The sequence below is a fragment of the Staurois parvus genome, unplaced genomic scaffold (genome assembly GCF_062004578.1).
Source record: "Staurois parvus isolate SC_StPar_1 unplaced genomic scaffold, SC_StPar_1.0 ptg001051l, whole genome shotgun sequence".
Taxonomy (NCBI): domain Eukaryota; kingdom Metazoa; phylum Chordata; class Amphibia; order Anura; family Ranidae; genus Staurois; species Staurois parvus.
This window is the reverse complement of record NW_028318847.1, coordinates 4,849,794-4,869,079: the sequence shown is the minus strand read 5'-3', so window position 1 is coordinate 4,869,079 and position 19,286 is coordinate 4,849,794. Positions and strand designations below refer to the sequence as shown.

General features: G+C 42.5%; 1 protein-coding gene across 1 annotated transcript in view; it reads left to right on the top strand.

Annotated features, from left to right (window-relative positions):
- The first annotated feature begins 1,136 nt into the window (after window positions 1-1,136).
- FIBP (FGF1 intracellular binding protein) overlaps window positions 1,137-19,286 on the top strand; it is a 41,079-nt gene continuing 22,929 nt past the window's right edge. The window contains exons 1-3 of the mRNA XM_089658096.1: window positions 1,137-1,277; window positions 3,708-3,803; window positions 9,122-9,320. Coding sequence (XP_089514222.1) covers window positions 3,719-3,803; window positions 9,122-9,320 — 284 coding nt within the window. The 5' untranslated portion in view covers window positions 1,137-1,277; window positions 3,708-3,718. The remainder of the gene's footprint in view (window positions 1,278-3,707; window positions 3,804-9,121; window positions 9,321-19,286) is intronic.

The window sequence follows — 19,286 nt, the reverse complement described above, 5'->3', positions numbered from 1 at the left end:
ATACTAAGTTGCGGGGGTTGCAGCAGGACGTGGAGGCGGGAGGGTTTTGTGCGGGTGAGGGTATTACATTGTATTTTTCTGCATTGAAATTCCAAAAAGTGTATTTTTAAAGAAAAAAATTGCATTTGAAAAACCACTATGCAAATACCATGTGACAAAAAAATGGCAACACCCACCATTTTATTCTCTAAGACCTCTGCTTTATACAAATATATAATGTTTAGAGCCGCTACGTAATTTTTTAGCAAAAAAATACTGATTTTTACATGTAAAGAAAAAGTGTCAGAAAAGGCTGGTTAAAGGTAATTTATGTGTTACAGTAATATATAGGGCAGATGAACAAATAAAGCTTGAATTATCTGGACTGAGGCTTGACCAATACTATTCAGATGGAGGCTTGGTTATCAGTATCCAGATCGAGGCTTGGTTATTCTCTACCCAGATGAAGGCTTGTTTGTAGGTATCCAGATGGAGGCTTGGTTATAATTATCCAGATGGAGGCTTGGTTATAATTATCCAGTTCAAGGCTTGGTTATTCTCCATCCTGATGGAGGCTTGGTTATTCTCTATCCAGATCGAGGCTTGGTTGCTCTCTTTCCAGGTGGAGGCTTGGTTATTCTCTATCCAGATCTAGGCTTGGTTATTCTCTATCCGGATGGATGCTTGGTTACTCTGTATCCAGATCGAGGCTTGGTTGTTCTCTATCCAGGTTGAGGCTTGGTTATTCTCTATCCAGATGGAGGCTTGGTTATTCTCTATCTAGAAGGAGGCTTGGTTATTCTCTATCCAGATGGAGGCTTGGTTATTCTCTATCCAGATGGAGGCTTGCTTATTCTCTATCCAGATGGAGGCTTGGTTATTCTCTATCCAGATGGAGGCTTGGTTATTCTCTATCTAGATGGAGGCTTGGTTATTCTCTATCCAGATGGAGGCTTGGTTATTCTCTATCTAGAAGGAGGCTTGGTTATTCTCTATCCAGATGGAGGCTTGGTTATTCTCTATCCAGATGGAGGCTTGGTTATTCTCTATCCAGATGGAGGCTTGGTTATTCTCTATCCAGATGGAGGCTTGGTTACTCGGTATCTAGATCGAGGCTAGGTTATTCTCTATCCAGATGGAGGCTTGGTTACTCGGTATCTAGATCGAGGCTTGGTTTTTCTGTATCCAGATCGAGGTTTGGTTACTGCAGAGGAAGCGGCTGCGGAGTAGGTTGAGTGTGAAGCTGAGAAAGGTGATCCGTGTGCAGTGACGAGCGGAGGAATTTGTATCCAGGAGAGGTAGTGGCCGTGCTGTGCTATTCCAAGCTCTCACTGGGATGTGTTTAGTTCATTAGAATGGTGTCTTTCATTTACAGGCAGAACCTTTTTTTTCTTAAATGCTGCTAGTCTGACACTCCCTCTGCTGGTGAGAACCGGCCATGGCACAAGGCAGGCTGAGACTGGAAGCTGCTTCTATGTCATCAGTATTGGTGCTGCTTGTCATGGAGCCGGAAGTGTTCTGGGTTTTAGGGGGTTGTATCCTTAAAAGCACAGGTCTGCATTGCAGCCAGTGGGATGGTAAAGTCTCCTTTACATCTCTGTGTATCCAGAACACATGGAGCTGCCCATACAACACAAACAGCAACCCAATACACTAAGCAATGCAGTGCTCCGCAATGCATAATCATGTGTTACGCTAAAAACTTTGGGGCGTTTCTAGTTTTTGGTACGTTGGCAACCCATTTTTTCAGAAAACACGCCAAAAACATGAGACATAATAGAAAGTCAATGGAAAAACCACGGGTAACCTGCACTGCGGCCAAACCACAGAGTGGCAGCGTTAAAGCAATCTTAAGGCTACTGTCACACTTTGCATTAAAAAAAGGCATCTGAAAAGTTCAAGAAAAATGCTTCCCTATGTATGTCTATGTATGTTTTCACATTGGGGCATTGCGCTTCCATTGTAGAGTAAAAACTCCTGTTCGCAGCTGGATAAGGTTACCTTTTAGAAAAAAATAATAAATGCACATTTTTTTGCAGGTAAAAAAAAAATTTGTATTATTTTTGTCTGCAGGAGCCTGGAAAGCATTGCACCAGTGATCAGTAAATGGCTGATGCCATGCAGGTCTCCTACAGACCTGTCAGAATATCTGCTTGCCCTACGGAATGTATGAACAAGCAGATATTCCGACAGGAAGAATAAATGAACTACCACGGCACTTCACAGTACCATGGTAGTTCATTGAGCTGACAGCTGCTAAGGCTGCTGGGACTTGTAGTCTCTCATGCACAGATGATTGGGAATGAATGATGCGGCCGTGTGGGCGGAGCCCTGCATGGCCACCTTTTTTTAAAATTTGGCAGCTAGCAAGGGGGGAGAAGATCCCATGCTAGCTGTCAAAGCGGGGATCAAGGGGGAGCGAGGACCGGTCTGAACGTTACATGTTACACCTTAAATATAGGTGTAACACGGTACAAAAGGTGAACTTATCCTTTAACCACTTGAAGACCAGGCCTTTTCTAACCCTTTTTGTTTACTTGTAAAAATCAGTATTTTTTTGCTAGAAAATTACTTAGAACCCAAAACGTTATATATATTTTTAAAAGCAGAGACCCTAGAGAATAAAACGGTGGGTGTCACACAGTATTTGCACAGTGGTTTTTTCAAACGCAATTGTTTTTTTTGTTTTGTTTTTTTTAAATACACTTTTTTGAATTTCAGTACCCAATTGTTTGGTAATATAAAAAAAGATGATGTTACACTGACTAAATAGATGCCAAAAATGTTACACTTTAAAACTGTGCCCGCCTGTGCAACTGTGACAAACTACATACATTTTATTATCCATAGGCTATGCTTTAAATGCCTTTACAAGTTACCACTTTAGATTTACACAGGAGGTCAGGTGCTAGAATTACTGTCCACGATCTGATGTTAGCGGTGATACCTGTTGTTCAATTGCTATTAACGTATGCATGTAGGACTGATGCGTGTGGGTTTTTTTTTTTTTTACACTGTCATTTTATTTATTTTTTGTAATCACATTTATTGTTATCACAGGGACTATATAGTAAAATAAGTTTGGACATGTCACCATTTCTCTCGGTAAATATATTTCTAAAGGTGCTATTGACATGAAATTTTCACCACATGTCAGTAACACTTGAAGCAATCCATACATACATGGATGTGAGATTCCCCCGTCAACACTCTCCGTGGTTGCAGGAAAGAAATTTGCTCCAACCTTAGACTATAGAGAAGGTTTTAGCCATTCTGGTCTTATGGTCAGCCGGTGGAACTGCCAGCTACACTCTCGGGTTCTCTGGTGGGACAGGAGAGCCCAAGAACCATGGAAAGTAGGAGGGAGGGGGACATCACCTCCTACTGCTTGTAAATGCAATCCAGCAGATAATTAGCCGAACTGTTGCTTTCAGGCATCTTCTACTAGTGAAGATCCCCATTGCTGATGATTTCATCCTAATAACTTAAGTGTAATTACATCTCAAAGAATATCCAAAAAGTCAATTGCAGTTTAACACCATCAGTACAATATGTTACTTGTATGTTGTTTTTTGGGATTTTTTTTGATGAAGCAGCAAAATCTAAAATCCACTCTGAAATACTAACACAGGTTCTTGCAAGGCCCATATTGAGGTACCCAATCAAAATTTGAATGGTTATATTTTGCCTAACATAACATTTGACAAAGTGTTTAATTATCTTTACAGAAACCCCCGCAATGTCAAATGAACTGGATGTGTTTGTGGGAAATACCACCCTGATAGATGAAGAGGTTTATCAGCTCTGGCTGGACGGATACTCAGGTATTTGTCATATTGAAGAAGCCTTGTTAATTTTTCTTTTTCTGGCTTATCTCACAGCAGCACACAACGGGTTAACTCCTTCTCTGGGACATACAGCACAACCTCTTCCTAGTTCAATAAAAGACAGCCCCTCCTCCAACTGAAGTGTTCTTTTTTTTTTTGGACATGCTTCAGGCCACCTGATGATTGCAGTTGGTAAGTACTTTGATTGCTGCAGGTATATCCCCCCTGCCACATCTACCTGGAAGGGCTGCCTGGGCTCGCCTGTTGCTGCTTCTGAAGTAAGATGGGTCTTAAAGGGACAGTGTACCTGTTTTTTTGGTGAGAAATAAATGAGGCAACTTGGGACATGTTTTTAAGAGTTCTCAAGCAAATTATGGGGTTTTTTTGTATTATTTTAGGAGCAGAAGCCCTAAACACAAACACTACAGAAAACGCAAGACCCGACATCGGTCATATGCTGACCAGGACAATCTGCATTCCTTAGTTTCCTGCACAGGGAGTTTTTCATGCTTCCCAAACAGCTTATGTGGCAATGGTTCACATGCGTTTATATCAGCATGATCGGAAATGCCTTGCCCAACTCAGGGTGCTTGTTGTCCTGCATGCAGTCTGCAGTGTTGGCAAAAATTAATTTGCATAGATTAGCTCAAATCGTATATTTAGGAGGCTGTAGCAGAAAGTTTGTGGCAAATATTCCTGAGATAAGAGTAAGCATAACAAGAGGCCCAACCACAGCTAAAAGCATGCAGATCTTTCCAAATGTGAAGTAGGAAGGGCCTTCTTTTCCCATAATGACAGAGTAAAGAGCTCATTAATGAACAATGGGACAAACCTGATAAGGCCAATTTTTTATAGAACATGTTCTTTAGGTTTTATCCGATGAAGATGGCCGATGCATGTTTAAGCGACGCACTTCCAAGGGTGGATAAGGCCCTCCAGCGTCTGGCTCATCCGGTGTTTTTGCCATTCAATAACTCAGTTGCCTTCAGGGATCCTATGGATCGAAAAATGGATATGGGCTGGTTTACACCAGATGCAGTCCAGTGTGGTTTTATTTTGCATCAAATATGCATGGATGGTGTTTCCCTAGATTCCAATGGCCTAATTCACACCAATGCAGTGAAGTCAACAAAAGTAGAACATGTTGCATTTTTTCTGTATGGAACACATCTGGAACATGGCAAAACACATTCAAAAACACAACACATAAAAAATGTGCATGCAGAAACCCATCCAGAACGCAGAAATTGTGAACTGGTATCAGACTTGTAGAGAATCTATACTGTGGCAAGTGTTGCCTTTCATCCTGCAGCAGTTTTACCTTTGATGGCTAAAGCATTAAGAAATGGCTTTTAATTCAAAAATGGAAATTGCAAGAGTCTGGAGGAGTTGAACCTGGCAGCTGACCTTTGCAGAGGCTTTGACTGACCTAGTACAAGTGTTGGCGCATTCAGTCACAGCCAAGAGAGCTTTGTGGTTACTCCACTGGAGGGCAGATGGTGCTTCCACACAAGCCTTCTGTGACATTCCCCATAATGGGAGGTTGTTATTTGTCAAAACGGTGGACAACGCAATTAAGCGAGTGATAGGTGGAAAGTACAGACTGTGGCCACAGTCTAATAAGAGGAAGCAGCTATCTTTTCACTCAAGTCAACTGAACTTCAGAAGAGTTCAGGAGGCCAAATCTTATAAGCCAGGCTTCAAACTTAACAGGTTACAGTGGAGGCTGCTCAAAGTTCCTGTTTACACAAGACCAAATTCAGAGCAGACTGCTAGGATGTACAGAAAGGCTTTTGAAGGTGCACCCAACCAATCTCTTCCAATGAGGGCCAGGATAGCCTCCATCTGGAGGTTTTGAGTGAAAAATATCAAAGACCGGTGGGTCCAGAAGATAGTTGGGGAGTACAAGAGAAATTTCCAAAGTTTACCACTAAATCATTTCATTCTTGACCAACAAATCTCAAGAAGGAAAAGTTATTCAAGATTACGTATAAGAATTATACTGCAACAAGGCCATAGTGCCAGTTCTGCCGGAAGAACAGAGTCTGGGGGTTTTCTCTTTCTAGTTTTTCTATTTTTTTTTTCTAGTACCCAAGGCATCAGCAGCTTTCCAGCCTGTCTGGGTTTGAAGAAATTGAATGGGTGCATACACGCAAAAACGTTCAAGATGGAGTCCTTGCAGACAGTCATTGAGATAGTCTAGTGGAAAGACCGATTAGTGTCAGTCAACCTGACTGATGCATATTTCCATGTACAGATCAGTGCAGAGCACCAGAGACATTTGGGATTTGCAGTACCTGTATGTCACTTCCAGTTAATTTTTATAATTGCCACAGCACCATGTGTCTTTTCGAAGGTGATCTTGGCAGTGGTGGCGATAATTTGACTTTTGGAGATAAGGATCTACCACTACTTGGACGATGTTTTGATTGTCGCAAATTCAAGCTGGCAGGTGGCAAAGCATCACAACGTTGTCCTAGAAGTCCATTCCAAGTACGGTCAGCTAGTGAACAAACAAGGAAGAAGAGTCTTAGAGTAGTATTTCATACCCGAATAATTCAAGTGGTTTTTCAAAACTTCCAAAATGAAAATTTGCTTACAAAGAGTCATGGAAGCAGCATTTATGTCAGCGAGGGATTGCATTGTACTCATCGGGACCTTTATAGTGGTACAAATGCAAAGACGCACTGATACAAGATGGGTTCACGGTGCCATGGAATTTTCTGTTGGTCTTTGTCTTCATTTGGTGTCCTTGATTATGAAGGTGCTTCTGAAAATTTGGACAGAACATGTTCGTGCCATACAGGTGCTTTATACCGGCCAAGGAGGCATTGGGTTTTCGCTGCTTCTCCAGATATCATCAGCACCACCAATCCTGTTTCCAGTCAAGCAAGATCTTTTATGCCAGTGTCACTGGCAGCACCCCAATCCAGTGAGCCTACTTTTAATACCCTGGCTATTGAATCCGCCGGACTAGAGGTGCAGGGATTCTCATCTGAGGAGGTTCAGACCTTGGTGAAGGTCATAAGATTATCCCTGAATGCTACATACGAGAAGATATGAAGGAGGTTTGTTTTGTTTGCTCAGCAAATGATTTATCTCTGGTGTTCTTAGCTCTAGCCAATATCCTGGACTTTTTTACAATTAGTGCTAGAGATTGGTCTGGCATACAACTCCATTAAATACAGATCTCTGCGTTATCCTCTTTCTTGGGCTGCAAATGGGTGAAAGAGCCATTGACCAGATGCTTTGTGCAGGTGGAAATTCATATAAGACCACCAAGGGATGGTACTCTAGGCTTGGTTCTGATAGCATTGGTGCAGGCACCCTTTGCTCCAATAGTTTCATTTCCATTGGGGCTCCGCTTGGTAAAACTAGTTCTTCTGACAGCAATTCCTTCAGACAGTAGGGTATTAGAGATTTTGGTACTTTCCTGTAAAGAGCCCTTTTTGTGTATTTTTACCAGAAATCGTAATACTACATCCATCTCCAAAGCTCAATTCTAAAGTGGAAACCAGTTCCATGAAAGCTGGGAGGCAGTCTTTACGACTTTTTGCACAAGAGTCACCGAGTACAAAGCAGGAAGGCTTCAGTTCCTTACACATGGTCAACAGTGTTCTTGCAAAGGTCAAAAGACATGAGGAAAGTGGACAACCATTTTATTTTGCCATCAGGTCCTAAAGAGGAAACTTCTATTTAATTACCAGGGTGACTAGATTGGCATGCAATCAACCATAGGGGTGGCAGCCCTTGGGGCAGTTATGCAAGGATTTCAGTGGAATATATATGGAAGACCGCTAGCTGAAGTTCTTGTGTGGCCTTCATTTGAGATACAAACTAGACATGCGGTTAGCAAGTTCTGAAAAATTTTGAGACCTAAATTCTTCTTTGTCTTTAGCAGATTTTCTTTTGATTGTCGGTCTCTCTTTTCATGTATTCTCTCCCAACCACTTATTCTGCTAGTTATATCCCGTTATGTGCTGACGTGAGGTAGGCTAGGAATACGGAAAATTGTTATCAGATACTTATCATAATTTTCATTTCCTGGTCTATCCTCCTGTCAGAACAGGACCCCTTCCCTAGTGGCTTGTTGCAGGCTAGGCTGTCAAATACTTCAGTTTGCGGAGGGACTGTCTTTTATTGAGCTAAGAAAATGTGGTCCTGTAGGTTCCAGAGGAGGAGTTAACCCATTGTGTGCTGACATGATGTTAGGCCCAGGAAAGGTAAATTATGGTAAGTATCCGATAACAATTTTCTGTAATATGCACTGATCAGCCATACCTTTATGACCACTAACAGATTTAGTGAATAACATTAATTATCTTGTTACAATGGCATCTAAAAGTCGGGATATATTTGGCAACAAGTAAACGTATTTTCTCTAAAATTGATGTGTTGGAAGTAGAAAAATTGGGCATCATAGTTTGTTGTCTATGGGGCTACATAAGAGTGGTCAACCTGCCCCATGTCCAGTCAAAAGGGCCTACAATGGGCACGTGAGCATCAGAACTGGACCACGGAGCATTGAAAGAAGGTAGCCTGGTCTGATGAATAATATTTTCTTTTAAATTATGTGGATGTGTGCAATGCTTACCTGGGGAAGAGATTTCACCAGGTTGCAGTATGGGAAGAAGGTAAGTCGGTGGAGGCAGAGTGATACTTTGGCCAATGTTCTGCTGGGAATCCTTGTGTCCTGCCAGTCATGTGGATGCTACTTGATACATACTACATACCTAAACATTATTGCTGACCGAGTATACCCCTTTATGGAAACAGTATTCCCTGATAGCAATTGCCTCTTTCAGCTGGATAATGCATCCTGTCACACTGCAGAAACGATTCGAGTACATTTGTAATGAGTTTGAGGTGTTGACTCGAGCTCCAAATTCTGCAGATCTCAGTCCAATCGAGCATCTGCAGGATGTGCTGGAAAAACAAGTTCGATCCATGGAGGCCCCACCTTGCAAATTACAGGACTTAAAGGATCTGCTACTAATGGCTTGGTGCCACAGCGTACCTTCAGAGGTCTAGTGGCATCCATTATTCAACGGGTCATAGCTGTTTTGGTAGCAAAAGGGGATGTAATCAATATTCGGTGGGTGGTCAAAAAGTTATAGCTGATCAGTGTATAATCATTGTGTGATTTGCATTTTCATTATAAGTGGGCAATACTCTGACATACAGTTGCATATGTATTTTTCGGCTCGTCATATCCATCCCTAACGTTTTAAATACAGTTTACCTTTTAAAGCCCAAATGAATTCCTATGGACCTAAACCATATGAGCTGAAGTCTGTTACACCTGTGTCTTGCAGTGGGTGACGCTGTCAATATTCGACTGAAAAGTGGAATTCTTGATCAGACTGGAGCAGGACCTGATGTCCTTGAGAGTGACACCATGGACCATTATCGTACATTTCAAATGATTGAAAGGCTCCTTCACTATCCCCCAAAGCTGGTGCAGCAGTTACTCTTTCAGATACCACCTTACAAGCAGAGCATGTTGATTGAGAGGTAGTATACCAAAACAATCTTACTTGTGTGTTATTTAAAGTAAACCTGTCATGGGAGAAATGCAGACACTGCCATTGCTGACCATCTTCTGAAAATGCTGGTTGTGTGGCTGTTTTGTTTACCTGCTAGCATATTTTAGGAGGGGGTTACTAAAAATGGTGCAATCACAATCTGGTGCAGCTGTGCATGGAGCCAGTCTGCTTCTAAATTCAGCTTTTTACATTAGGCTTTGACAATAAAAAGTGGAAGATAAATTTGGTTTCTGTGCAGAGCTGCACCAGATTTTGCACGCTCCAGTTTTCGTACATCTCTCCCTCTGTTTCACTGACCTGGAACAAGTATGGAGATCAGGAAAGAGAGATTTTAGTTTCATATGTGTTCAGGGTAATTGGATGAATGTATTGACAGGTTTCTTTCACATTTCATCTGGTCTAAAACATTTATTTTGTAGAAACTGCACCGTGCATTGTCCTATTCCGGGCCTTTTCACAACCCAGCTGAAATTGGCTATCTTTTTTTTCTCTGCCAAACATACTATAGCTCAAGCTAGGAAGACTGCTTTGGACTGCCATGATGGTCAATGAGCAAATGTCCAGTATTCTTAAGGAGTCACATCTGAAGTTTCTTAGAGTTTAGGAACCCTGGATAATATTATAGTTGCTGCCTGCTCCGGTCTGTGATACTCTTTCTTTCTTGACTTATTCTCTCTCTCTCTCCCTCTCCCCCCTCTCTCCCCCCCTCTCTCTCCCCTCTCCCCCCCTCTCTCTCCCCTCTCCCCCCCTCTCTCTCCCCTCTCCCCCCTCTCTCTCCCCTCTCCCCCCTCTCTCTCCCCTCTCTCCCACCTCTCCCCTCTCCCTCTCTCTCTTCTCCCTCTCTCTCCCCTCGCTCTCTCCACCCTCTCCCTCTCTCTCTCCCCCCTCTCTCCCCTCGCTCTCTCCACCCTCTCTCCCCCCTCCTCTCTCTCCCCCCTCCTCTCTCTCCCCCCTTCCTCTCTCTCCCCCCTTCCTCTCTCTCCCCCCTTCCTCTCTCTCCCCCCTTCCTCTCTCTCCCCCCTTCCTCTCTCTCCCCCCTTCCTCTCTCTCCCCCCTTCCTCTCTCTCCCCCCTTCCTCTCTCTCCCCCCTTCCTCTCTCTCCCCCCTTTCCCATCTTTGTTTTTCCCTCTTCCTTTTTTTTCTGGCTGATACTTGTTAGCGGGGATTATTACCTCATAGAGGACAGCTTGGCTTTGACTGTCCTTCTATCCTCCTTGGTTGTGGTTAGATCCCTGCTGATTTAACATGATACATTGCCTACTTGTACTAGCTTTTACATGTGACTGTTTATTTCCGCTCCTGCGAGGGTGAACTGTGAGCTTGTCATGTTTTCTATGAAATGTTCAATAAATACATGAAAACTTAAAAGTAATTATCCAAATTAGACCTTGGTCTCTAAACACCAGTTCTGACATGTAAGTCCCAAGCAACCTAAGAAATTAAATTCGTATTAAACCCTCAGTTTTTTTTCTTCACACAATAGGACAAATCAGGTTTGCTGTCAGTTTTTGAGGTGGACCTTATCGGACCCTCCATTCTGCTCTTTGGAGCAGCAGGTGTAAACGGACACATTTCCGTTTATACTTACCGACATCCGATCCGTCTAGCAGATCTGAACGGATGGCAGTCGGGTGTAAACGGACAGGCAATCCATTTACATCCGACCGTTCATAGTAGGCTGTGCCTGTGTCTGCTCTGCATACGCGGAACAGAAGGGGCCTAACACATTAAGACGTTTAAAGTAAACATTCCAGAGTAAGATATCTGTAAAAATTCTTACTCCAGCACTTGCAGTTTACAACTTTCAGTTGCTGCTGGCACCTGCTCTCTCAGAGCTGCTTCTGTGAACTTCCAGTCTTCATAGGAAAGAATTAACAGTGGACAGTGCAGTCAGGAATCAGTCTTTAACTTGGAGGAGGGAGGAATGGGGGAAAGCTTTGCCTTCCTAGGCTACGGGGATAGTGTGCTTCTATTGATGCACACAGTGTAGAGAGACACAGCTCTAGTCCATGCATGCAAGGTAATCTCCATAGGACGCTTCAGGGGAAAGGAGGCACCCAGAAAACCTTGGACAGCAGTCACAGCGCCAGCTTAACCTGGAACATTTCAAGGATTAAAAGTTAAAGATGCTGCATATTTACTAAGTGATCAAATGCTGAAAGTGCCTAAAACTAATGGCTTAATATCTCTTTACATTTACTAAGATAAAGTACACAAAACAGAAGATATGCGAGGGGAAGGGTAACAAAATTATTTGATGGCATCGTAACCAAAAATAGAAAAGTTACAAGGTCTTTTAGAAAGTACAGAGGAAGGACAGCAAGTGGAGAAAAAAAGAGCGTGAAGTAGCATAAGATGTTGGAAAGAGAGGATGCCACAACTGATTCCCAATTAGCCACTCGCCTACAGGGCACTTATACCCCCTTCCTACCCAGGCCAATTTTCGGTCATGCAACACTGTACCCATATGAAATTGTTATCCTTTTTTTTGAGACAGAGCTGATTTTTTACTAAACAAACCAAAAACCACTGAAAACCACTTAGTTTTGTTATAAAATTTTGTACATAAGTGATTTTTTTTTTCCTTCACTGATGTGCGCTAATGAGGCTGCAGTGATGGGTACTGATAGGCTGCACTGTTGGACACTGATAGGTGGCACTGATGGGCATTGACAGGCATCACTGATGGGCACTGAAAGGAAGCACTCATATATGGCACTGATAGGTGGCACTGTTAGGCGGCACTGACTAGCATTGATAGGTGGCACTGATAGGTAACACTGAAAGGCAGCTCAGATTGGCACTGATATGTGGCATTGATGTGCACTGGTAGGCACTGATATGTGGCACTGATGGACACTGGCAGGTGGCATTGATGAGCACTGACAGCTGGCACAGATGGACACTGACAGGTGGCACTGCTGGGGCTACACTGATCATCAGGGCACACTGATCATCAGTGCCCTGATGATCAATGTACATGTCCCCTCCGAGTAAAGCCAATTACCGGCTCTCCTCTCGAGCTGTCAGCGTGACAGCTCGTGAGGAGAGCAATGCCGATAACTGGCATTTCCCTATTTACATGTGATCAGCTGTGATTGGACACAGCTGATCACATGACCGAGCCGACATCTTCGGCTCTTTCCGTTGATTGGTGATCCGCTGTGTCCGACTGACACAGCGCACCACCGATCGTTCTGCGCTCCCGGAGCCGCGCATGCGCGGTTAGAAAGGCAGAACGTCATGTGACATTCTCCCAGAACGAGAGAACTGCCTTGCGCCTGTCATTACCTTAAGTATTAAACTCAATCAAGACCTAAATATATTGCAGCTTGCCAATTCTTGGTTGTAGTGACTGCATTAATTTTTTAAGCTTTCTGTCTCTCATTTTCAGCTAGTGATGTGGCCAATAAAGCTGGTCATACTTGGCTCAGTTTTTCATTTTGACTGAACAGAAAAAAACTGAACCTATTTCCCCATCCACACACTCAGGGTGGATGAGGAAATCCTTCCTGCTGTGTCTTTTGTATTCTGACAGTAGGACTCCCCCCGCCATCAAAATACACTGATCAGCCCTTCACCCAATTGGCTGCATGCACTAATTGAATGCTGGTTTTCCAGCAGGACCATTCGACAGAAGGCAGTCTAACAACCGGCATCTGTTGAACAGATAGGACTGTATGTACAAATCGTATATCAGATAGGACTCTGTGTACAGATGCAAATTCGACCGTGTTCTGCTTAACCAGCCAAATTTTGATCTGTGTATGACCAGCTTTAGTCTGTTATTTTTCAACTGCTTTCAACAGACCAAGCTGACCTGCAAAAGTGGCACTTAGAGGGTAGAGAGAAACAATGATAGGGATGCTTACAATGGTCAGCTTTCTTTATGTTGCTATAACTGTTAGCTGGATTTCAGCTTTATTTGTTAGTCAAGTCCATCTAAATCTGCTAGTCTAATGCTGGCCATACAGTATACAAAAAAAATCGGTCGATAGCGCTTGCGAAAAACAAAACAATTTTCGGCAATGCTAAAGATATTACCATCACGTTTGATTTGGTCAAATTAGTAAGGAAATGACAAAAAAAAACTGACTTTGCACATGTGCACGAAAAATTGAACGATTTTCAGCATACGTGAAAGCCACTAACCTTTAAAATATTTTAAGAAATTAAGGACATTTTTAACTTTTCAGTCAGTTTTTTTTAATGTGAAAATTTGAAAACAATTATCGTTTCTCATCCATTAACTATTAGAAAATTGGCTGAACGTTCAGATCATTAGAATTTCTGCTGATTTTTCATAAAGTGTATGGCCAGCATAATACTACCCTCTCCCTAGACTGACAGTACTGCTGTCCAGAGGTGTCTGCATTGCGCCTCCATCCTGAGTGGAGACACTCTTAAGACAGAAGTGTGTTACTGGCTGGATCACCAGTTGAAAATAAAGGTGAAAAAAGCCTAAAAAGAAAACTAATGCAGCTACCACATCTAATAACTTTTAGGCTGCTATATTACATTTTTTGATTTCGCGTTTAATACTGCCAGTTGTAGATAATTAAAGTGCAGGTGCCGAAGACCAGTAGCAGAGCTCTAATGTCCTGTAGTGGAGTAGATCACATTAACCAGTTCCCACCTGACCAATGCAAAATGATGACCAAGCAGCACTTGTGGCGATCCGGGTGGGCGTCATATGACGTCATCCGAGATCGTGCCTCTCGCGTACCCACGCTGTGGCAAGATCTGTCACTGGATGTGTCCCTCGGACACAGCCGATGACAGATCTGTGTACCAGCCCGTTGTCAGTACCATGTGACCGCTGTGACCAATCGCAGCAGGTCACATGACAATTGTAAACAATGGATGGCTTCCTTTCATGCCATTCATTGTATACAATTGTGTCTCTGACTGTGGTTAGTCACAGTAATCACATGGTACAGACTGGGTCAATCACAACCCATCTGTGCCATGTGATTAGCTGTGGCCAGTCACAGCTAATCACAACAAAATACCTGAATTAATCGATTTCATTCAGATAAATTATTTTTTATAGCAATTAAATTATTTTTATATGATGACACTGTACTGCAATGGTAACAGTAGGTAAAAAAAAAAAATTTTGAAATTTCCATAAAATTCTGACAAAAAAAAATTAAAACTTCAAAAAATTTGCCAGACGTCTTACTAAATACCTCGGATTGTCTACTTTGCAAAAAGGGGTCATTTGGAGGATATGTGTACTGTCCTAACATTTTTTTGGCTTCAAGAAATTAGATTGGCTGTCAGTACTTCAGGTTTGATTGATTTTCTGATATATACCATGGTTTGTGGACTCTAACTTTCCTACAGACTAAATAATAACAACTAATTTTGGGTATTTTCACCAAAGAAATGTAGCAGAATACATCTTGGCCTAAATTTATGAAGAACCGTTATTTATTTGCAGAATTGTATAACAGAAACGAAGAAAAACGTATTTTTTCCCATATTTTCGTTTTTTTTTTGTTAATTTAGCAAAAAATAAAAAAAAAACCCAGTAGTGATTAAATACCACCAAAGGAAAGCTTTATTTGTGTAATCAAACTGATTAAAAACTTAGTTTGGGTACAGCATTGCATGACCGCGCAATTGTCATTCAAATTGCGAGAGTGCTGAAAGCTGAAAATTGGTCTGAGCAGGAAGGGGGTAAAAGTGCCCGGCATAGAAGTGGTTAAAGAGGAGATTAAAAGAGTTATAGCAGTAAATAAAAACAAGATGCCTAGCCTAAACTTGATTGCATTTCAGGATAGTATATCACAGTTGTGCTGTAGCTCTATCATTCTGTAGACAAATTTCTTCCTGAAAAAGATAGTTTCATGGTCCGGAAGACTAGGTTACTTCAAACAGCGAAATATTTCACATCCAGCTGTAACCATGTACTGCAGAATTATTTTCCTAATACACAGATGTATGGCTTACTATGGGGCATCCATTGTCGGCTGTCCCACTTCTACAGTGAAGCTGGCTCTGAGACCTGATCATATGACCAGAGCGGCTTTAGAATAGGTACATATAGACAATTTTTTTTTCCAGCTCTTTTACTGCATTTTTACCGCCCCACCCACACCAACTTCTCCTGCTTGAGCTCTAAAGGCAGCTGACGGGGGCAACAGCTATAAATGCTGTTGCACTCAGTGGACAGGCAGTAGCACCCATCAAATGCAACTCATTCACCATGTGGATTGTGGTGCAGGTTTTTATGGGTTAAACAGGCGGTGAAGAGGCAACATTAACCATCTCCTGCTCGGCTTATAGTCATATGATGGCAAGGCGGGACATTCACCATTCTGGGTGGATGTCATATGATGTCCTCCTGGAACAGGCCACGCTGTGGCAAAATCTGTCAACTGCTGTGTCTCTTCCAAACACAGCGGATGACCGATCAGTGTACCGGCCGCTGTGGTACAGACAGTGCCAATCGCAACTAGCCACAATAGCAAACATTGAATTAATCAATTTCATTCAGTAAAAATGGTTGCTAACAGTGAAATTCACTGACATAAGCAATCGTAATGTGTGTAAAAAGAAAAAATCCTGATCACTTCCCCAGAGTACTACAATGTTATTATGGTAACATCATATTGCTCTGGTCACAGTGTTAAAAAAAAAAGTTGTAAAAAAAAAAAGTTTTGTTTTTACATGCTGTCACCAGTATTGTCCTGACATTGGGGGGGGGGGATTTGTATTGTCCTGACATTGGGAGGGGATTTGTATTGTCCTGACATTGGTGGGGATTTCTACTGTCCTGACATTTGGGGGGATTTGTGCTCTCCTGACATTAGGGGGTATTTGTACTGTCCTGGTTTTTTTGGGCCTCAAGAAATGAGATCGGCTATCAGTACATCAGGAATGTTCGATTTTCAGATATATACTATAGTTTGTGAACTCTAACTTTCCTTCAGAGTAAACAATATACACTTATTTGGGTTATTTTCTGTAGAGGAATTCAGTTTGACCTAAATTTATAAAGAGATTATTTATTTGCAAAATGTTATAACAGATACAAAGAAAAACAGGTTTGTTTTTTTTTGGTATTGTTGGAAGGGGTGGGTGGAATGAAGGAAGGTCGGACTCACATGCTCAGTCAGATGCATCAGAGCTGTTGGCTGCTCTGTGTTCAGTTTCCCGCCCACACATCCTCTGAAATTGCAGGAACTGGAGTGTGCTGCCCACACTCCAGTTCATGCAGTTTCAGAGGATGTGTGGGTGGGAAACTGAACACAGAGCAGCCAACAGCTCTGATGCATCTGACTGAGCATGCGAGTCCGACCTTCCTTCATTCCACCCACCCCTCCCTTCCATACACCCACCCCTTCCTTCTAACAATACCGAAAAAAAAAAAAAAGTGTTTTTTCTTTGTATCTGTTATAAAATTTTGCAAGTAAATAATCTCTTTATAAATGCCCCTGTGCACAGGGGGAGGCAAAGCAGATCCAGCATCTCTCCCCTCTTCTCCTATTGGTGCGAAGGATGGAGGGAGGGGCTGGGCACTGAGAAGCCCCCACCTTATTTCCACTCAGCCAATGTGAGCGGGTGAGTGGAAATTTTGAGAGCTGCTAAGGGATGATTGGTAACTCTCCTCTGGATGCCCCTGGATATAGGCTAATGCAGGCCACAGATGGGTCGAAAATCGGCCGAATTTTCGGCCGAAAATATAATCGGCCGATTTTCGGATCGTTAGTGGGTTAATAGGTCGGCCGTTTTTCGGTATTTTGTCAGATTTTTTTTATCGGTAAAGTTGGAAAAAGATCGGCCGATTTTCATGGTAATTATGGGCAAATCGGCCGATCTTTTTACCGATAAAAAATCTGTGCATGAGCAGTGACCTGCTAGAGGAAGACAAAAAGAAGAAGAGGATGAAGAAGAGGATGATGAGGAGGAGGAGGAAGAGGAAGAAGAAGAGGAGGAAGAGGAGGAGGAGGAGGAAGAGGAGGAGGAGGAGGAGGAGGAGGAAGAGGAGGAGGAGGAGGAGGAGGAAGAGGAGGAGGAGGAGGAAGAGGAGGAGGAGGAAGAGGAGGAGGAGGAAGAGGAGGAGGAAGAAGAGGATGAAGAAGAAAAAGAGGATGAAGAAGAAGAAGAGGATGAAGAAGAAGAAGAATTCCAGTCCGGCAAAAAGTGTCCCTGCAGAGAGCTCCGCTATTTCTTTGACAGTTCCTTGACATTTATAGCGGCTGCAACAATGTATCTGTTTCCGAATAAAAACATCTGTATCCGAAATGGATACAAATAGATACAATGTTGCAGCCGCTATAAATGTCAAAGAAATAGCGGAGCTCTCTGCAGAGACACTTTTTGTCAACTGTAGACGGGATGAAAATCAGCCGATTTTTTTTTTTTTTTTTTTTTATTTTACCGTTCCTGGTAACGTTGGCCGATTGAATGACCGATTTTTTTTTTTTTTGTTTTTTTTTTTAAAGAAAAATCTATGGCCTGCATTAGGCTGGGTTCACATCTGTGTGGTTGGTTCCTGCTGCAGGTCTGCACCTGTTCCTGCAGCCGTAACCACCCGCACAGAAAAATGTGCTGGATGCGTGCAGGTGCCATTAATCCTAATTGATTAGAACTGGAAATTGCTCCCACACTGGCAATCGACCTGCAGTTCCTGTGCAGGCTGTGATTTCTAAAATGCTGTAGGGACTTTTTCGCTGCGTTTTAGGTGGAACGGCAGCTTATTCAAATGAATGGGCTGCCGCGCCCGTACAAAAGCGTCTCACGTAGCTGCAACAGTGTGAACCTATCCTTAGTTAGAATTAGACCGTAATTCCGCTTTAACTCCCCAGTCACTGCCCTAAAAATCCAACAAGCCATGAAACACTCAGCCAGCAACATAAACCCTGGACCAGATGGCTATCCGGCTAACTTCTATAAACTCTTTATCTGCAGAAATTTCCCCAGTACTCATGAATCTGCAACTTCATCCTTACATATATCCCCATATCCAGAATTCAATGAAACATGCACTACCCTAATTTTAAAACTGTGGAAATATTCTTAATTCGTTCAGTCCTACCGGCTCATCTCATTACTTAACACAGATTATAAACTATTAGCCAAAATCATGGCAGATGATATTCAAACCCAAATTCCTCTGCTATTCATCTCCCACCAATTGGTTTCCTGCACAACAAACATTCTGCTATTGGTAAAGGAATAGTAATTGCAGCTACGGTGCAAGAATCCTAACCCACATTTCAGGGCATGACCATAGGCCATAAAACCATTAAAATTACTGCTTTTGCAGATGGCTTGCTTCTATATATTTCCCACCTAGAATCTTCCCTGCCTAGTATACTGTCCCTTAATAAATCCTTTGTTTCAGTGTCAGGCTACTCCATCAATCTTGACAAATCAAAAGCACTCTACCTAACCAACCGTCACATACCTCCTTGAAGTAACACATACCCCTTTATTTGGTGCGTGGAAAAAATGTTGTATCTTGGCGTATCCATATCCAAAAACCCCCACAACCTATAGGTTAAAGTGTTACTAAACCCACAACAGTAAAGTCAGTCTGTATGTGCAGTAAAGCATGCTTGCTATACTCACTGTGGAACCTAGGGGTTAGTCCCCTGCATTGTGTAAAAAAGGCTTTTTGATCCTGACATCTCTGCTCGTCCTCTTGTTCAAATGTCCATGTCTTATATCCTGATAAGACAAACTGAACCGTATCCATTCTGCATATGCTCAGTTTGGTGTGTATTGCTAGAGAGGTTTTTTTGGGGGGGAGAGTGCATGTGATCAGCACAGGGCCAATCAGCACTGTCCAGACAGAGGTCAGGGGTTTTGCAATTCCTAGAGCAGAAAAAACTCCTCCTACAAGCTTTAACCAGTGCTCTGCTGGACACTGATAGAAGTCACAAGACTGCTCTGACTGCTGATGAGAAAAGGTAGTTAG